The sequence below is a fragment of the Tiliqua scincoides genome, chromosome 2, assembly GCF_035046505.1.
Source record: "Tiliqua scincoides isolate rTilSci1 chromosome 2, rTilSci1.hap2, whole genome shotgun sequence".
In the NCBI taxonomy this organism is placed as follows: domain Eukaryota; kingdom Metazoa; phylum Chordata; class Lepidosauria; order Squamata; family Scincidae; genus Tiliqua; species Tiliqua scincoides.
In genome coordinates this window covers 188,276,864-188,281,945 of record NC_089822.1, presented here as the reverse complement: position 1 = coordinate 188,281,945, position 5,082 = coordinate 188,276,864, and the positions used below count along the sequence as shown (strand labels likewise).

At 46.7% G+C, this 5,082-nt stretch overlaps 1 protein-coding gene across 1 annotated transcript; it reads left to right on the top strand.

Moving 5' to 3' along the window:
* Positions 1-1,625: 1,625 nt before the first annotated feature.
* Positions 1,626-2,309, top strand: NEUROG1 (neurogenin 1). Its single transcript, XM_066618129.1, has one exon. It carries the CDS (start codon positions 1,626-1,628, stop codon positions 2,307-2,309), a length of 684 nt encoding a protein of 227 aa, XP_066474226.1.
* Positions 2,310-5,082: the final 2,773 nt, after the last annotated feature.

Below are 5,082 nucleotides of genomic sequence, written 5' to 3'. Positions count from 1 at the left end.
CAGTGGCCAAAGAGAGTTTGCCTGAGAGCCCAGTGCTGGGCGTGTCTACTCTGAAGTCAGTCTCCTTGGAGTCAATGGGGCTTACTCCCAGGAAAGCGTGGCTAGGATTGGGCTGTCAGTCAGTCCTAACCTCTCCTTCAGCACTGAACAGCTGCAGGGCCCTCCACCCAAGTCAGATGGCGGTGGCCTTGGAAGCAGCCTCCAGCGCAGCGGCCTGCGCTCCAGCGCTGCTTGGTGTCCCTGGCGCGCTGCAGCAGCCAGGGAGAGAGGCGCTGGGCCGACACTGTGCGTCTGTCTCCCTGCGCGCTGCCAAGCTCCGTGAATGGCCGGGCACCTTCTGTCTCTCTCCGCCCTCCCTCGCCAGGGCTCCTCGGGGGGATCTGAGCCTCTGGCCCGCAGGCTCGGCACTTTGTTCCTCCGGCCCCCGCCCCCTCCTCTCTTAATGAAGCTCCGACAAGCAGGCTTAGCCCAGGGATGGCTCACGTGGCCGGCCGGCAGCGCTCGCCTGCCATTGGGCAGAGGTAATTATAGGCACGCTCCCGGGAGAGGGAGAGGAATCCCCGGCGCATACATTATGCAAATGGCCCCGAGTGCAGCACGGGGCAGACCTGATGCCTCCATTCATTCATTCCGCCGGAGCTGGGGGGGGGGGCGCAAGCAAGGGGAAAGGGGGAGGCCGAGGGCGAGAGGGGCGCGATCCATTGTTTCCCCGGGTATATAAGATGTCTGAGGGCAGTCGTGTGCCCAGCTCCCCGCTCACACGACTTGATCGCGCCGGAGATCACTCCCTAGACAAGAGCAGGCGCGTGTCCCCCTCTCGTTCCGCTGCCAGGAGGAGTAAGTTGCGCCTCCGGTCGCCGAGGGCGTGGATGCGCCGGCTGCCGCCTTCACTTCAAGTGAGTATGGAGCGCAGAGAGGGAGAGAGAGAAGGGGCTGAAACAAACGAACCCAAAAGCACCCGGGAGGTTGTAGGTCCCTGGCACAGATCCGAGACGGTGGAGATCTTGACTTTGACGCACACCTGAGCTTGCAAACCTGACCGCCCTAACAGAGGACACTGACACAGAACGAGGATGATGAGAGCTCCCAGCTGGATTTCATTCCTCAGCCTTAATGTGTTTTTTGAATCATTTGTTGGGGTTTGATTTTTTCTTAATTAAGCCATTTCTGCCCAAGGTTGCATATACGCAACGGGGATCAAATGTGTACACCGGTGGGCTGGGCAGAAACGGGTTAACCCATTTCTGCCCATCACCACCGCATCTTAAAATTATTTATCTTTCATTTTCTTGGTTCCCCTCCCCCTTCATTCCCTATTTCTGCCCTGATTTCTTCCCTTTTCACCATAAGACAGGAACAGGCAAACTTCAAAGTTTAGGGATCTTGAACCTATTGTGCAAGAGAGGGAATTTCAAAAGTTTTGAGATGCAAACTGCACCTGCTGAAATCCCCTCTTCTATACAATTGTTAAAGGTCCAGGATCCCTATAGTTGACTATTCCTAGTTGAATAGTCCTATAGTTGAATAGTCATATAGGACTTTTGTTAGTCCACTCCTGGCCATAAGGTATAGAAACTCTCATTACAATCATTAATGGTGTCTCTTTTCCCCCCTCTCCGTCCAGGATGTCCTCTGTGCTGGAGACCAGTTACTCCGACCTGGAGAGCAGCAGTGATGTCTCCTTTTGCTTCACTGATGATGAAGGGAGCATCAGCAGCCTACAGACCCCTTCCCTGGCCTCTCCCAAACCAGTCGCTTTCCCAGAGCACAGCCCCGAAAAGCGTGAAGAAGAGATGGATAGGAAGAGGCGAAGGGGCCGCACCAAGGTCAAGAACGAAGCAGTCCTTCACACCATCAAAAAGACAAGGCGGGTCAAGGCAAATGACAGGGAAAGGAATCGCATGCATAACCTCAATGCAGCCTTGGATGAGCTCAGGAGTGTCCTACCAACCTTTCCAGATGACACCAAGCTGACCAAGATAGAGACTCTGCGCTTTGCCTACAACTATATCTGGGCCCTTTCTGAGACTTTAAGGTTAGCTGATCACCGCCTCCAAAAACCTCCCAAAGAAATGCTTCTGGCCAGTTACTTAAGTTCCACAGACCCGCCTAGCCCAGGCAGTGATGCGGGCTCCTGGATGTCCACGGCATCTCCTGCCACTTCCTCCCTCTCCATCTCCACATCCAACCCTAGCAGCCCAGCAACCTCTGAAGACTATTGTTACGGGCACACAGAGAATCTCTTCTCCTTCCACAGCCTCCCTAAAGACTTGTTGCAAAGCACTCCTTGCTTTGTCCAGTACCATTAGATGAAGACTGTTGTTGTCTCTACATGTGCTCACTGAAGCAAAAGCATCCTTTCTCTTCTAGTTGCAAAATGATCAGTGATTAGCCTGGTGGTCTTGTCTGGTTAGGCTTTAGGCACCCAAAAAAAAAAAAAAAAGCAGGGTGGGGAGCTATTCTTTGGCTTTTCAAATCAAAGCTCCTTTAGTTTATATTGTTTTCAATCAAACATGTCAAAGCTGCAGGATGTAGGAACTGTTCATGTACAAATTCAGCTAGCAGGCAATTGGAAAGAGGGAAAGTGTGACAATGCCAGACTGTGTTTGGCCTTCATTGTAGTCTTTTGAACAAGTCTTCGGTTGGCTGTGATGTTAGTAAGATCAGCCCACAATATGGTTTTATTTTCTCTCTTTCGGTTTCTAAAGATTTCTTTCTCTCGTTTTTTTGGGGTTTTTTTTTTTGCACTTTTCTGAATGTCACAAATCCCACTTTGTTGCTTTCCCTTCTACTGACCTGAGCTCTTGGGCATCAATATGATTTAGAAAACGGAAGAAAAGGGACAGATTTGCTGCTACAGAGAAGGTGAAAAGTCAATTTTACAATTTGTAGAACTCTAATGAAGAAAAATGAGCATGAAAATTTGGTTTGAACGCCCTGACAATACAATGAAAAGGCTTAGGGAGGGGTGATTCTGCTGGGTGCACAGGCCCTCCTGCTAGGTACTTAGCACTCCAGATTCTTGATGAATATAATGACTCTGGAGGGAGCTTTGCTTCTCCTTGATGGAGCTTTGAACCCTGATATGATCAGTCCTGAAAGAGGGCAGACAAGGAACTGGGTTCATGCATTATGGATCTTGACCTCCGAAGCTGCTGTCTTGTTTTCAAGTAGGACTAGACACGGAGCATTCAGTGACTGGGTCTGATAGTTTAATTTATTCAAGAACTTTCATTCATATGAAAATTGTATTTTTGTACAGAAAGAGCTTTATTCTTATTATTATGTCCACATTATCAAAAATTAAAACAAGATGCTGTACTTTAAAAAAAAAAAAAGAATACTTGTAAATAAATGTTTTTTTTAAACATTTGTAACATCTGTGCATTTGGATTATTTTTTCCCCCAAGGGTTGTAATTTTGTAAAACGATCCTCTGCTTGGAGGAAGAGATGGTCCATTTTCTTAATGACCAGGAGAAAGTATATGGTGGCACAAACATCCAAAATAGGTTTAAAAAGCAGTTATCCACAAAGCAACCAATACACATTATAGAATTCTTATACATCACCTAAAGCTGAACACAGCTATAAGCCATTAAGGCTCACAATGAAACAAATTAAATTTGGTGGCTATGGTTTAACTCTCAGCATGACACTACCTGTGGGGATAACACTACTGCAAAGAGAGTTCTCTTTGGTGCAATGAAACATCAGCTGGCAACAGATTTTCAAAGAAAAGGGATTAAAAGGATAATTAAAAAGTGACAATTGTATATAAAGTGGGAAGTGACAGGTGGATGCCTAGAGCACTGCAGTTTGGAGGCTTTCTATATTTGTAGTTTATTCAGGCCCAGGAAGCTTCCTTAAAGATTTGAACCTTTTCATCCTTCCTTTTATTTTTTTTTAAACTTTATTTTGGTTCATATTTTTGCAGTGAATGGACAGTCGGTATATTTAAACAACACACAAAACTTCCCAAACTGTATCTTCATTCTTTATAATCATGTCAGATACTGTTCCTTTTTTGTATATGTTACCATAAAAACCCGAAATCTGACATTTTCAAGCTTCTTCAGAGTTTCATGGAGAACATGGAACTTCGGAGCATCTTTGGAGATTTGAGTTCTAACTAGTCAGAACATGAAAGCAGTGGGGTTTTTGGTACAACGCGTTCTAGTTTTTACTAGTCAGAATTGCCAAAGACACTCCAGAGCTTTGTTTTTGCACTAGTTGGAACCGGAAACTCCCACAGTGCTCAGGAGCTTCATATTTTTATATCATTCAAGATAAAGATTCTTTCACATATATATGTGAAAGGATCTTTCTTTTGATGATAAGAATGTTCAGATAGGTTCTATTCAGAACATAATCCTGTTCATCTTCATGACATACATTAGGGACCCCATTCTATCCGATTTTCCAGTGCTGGTGCAGCCATGCCAATGGGGCTTGCACTGCATCCTCTGATGGGGAGGCAGTCACAGAGGCATCCTTAAGGTATGGGAACATTTGGTCCCTTACCTAGGGGCTGCAATGCAGCTGCACCAATGCTGGAAAATTGGATAGGATTGGGCCCTAAATCAGTCTGCATTGTGTCTCCTCCAAGTTGGTCAGGGCAGTATGTGTGGAACTCTTCCCTTTTTATCTGGACAACACCTGTGGAGTAGGATAGGCTGAGTGGATTTGACTGGACCAAAATCACCCAGTGATGTATGGCTGAGCAGGATGTGTGTCCTGGTCTCCCTGATTCAAGACCATTATACTGCACTTACTTTTGTTTTCATAAATTACTACGTAAGAGCCAAAATGTTTATAAGTGGCAACCACATGGGCTAGGCATATGGTAAGTCACAACCTCCTCAAAACCCAGTGTTTTGATATAATGGGCAACACAATCCTAACTTGCACTGGAACAGGTAGGCCGGTGAGTCTGTGCTGTATTCTGTGCAAGTTTCAGGCTGGCTTACGCTCAGCCCAAGGCTGGAAGAAACTTTTCCCCTTACCCCAGGGAGAGCTGCAGCAGCCCCAATAGGTGTACTCAGATCTGCACCACCTGAAGTGGAGCCTCTCTGCACTGCTCG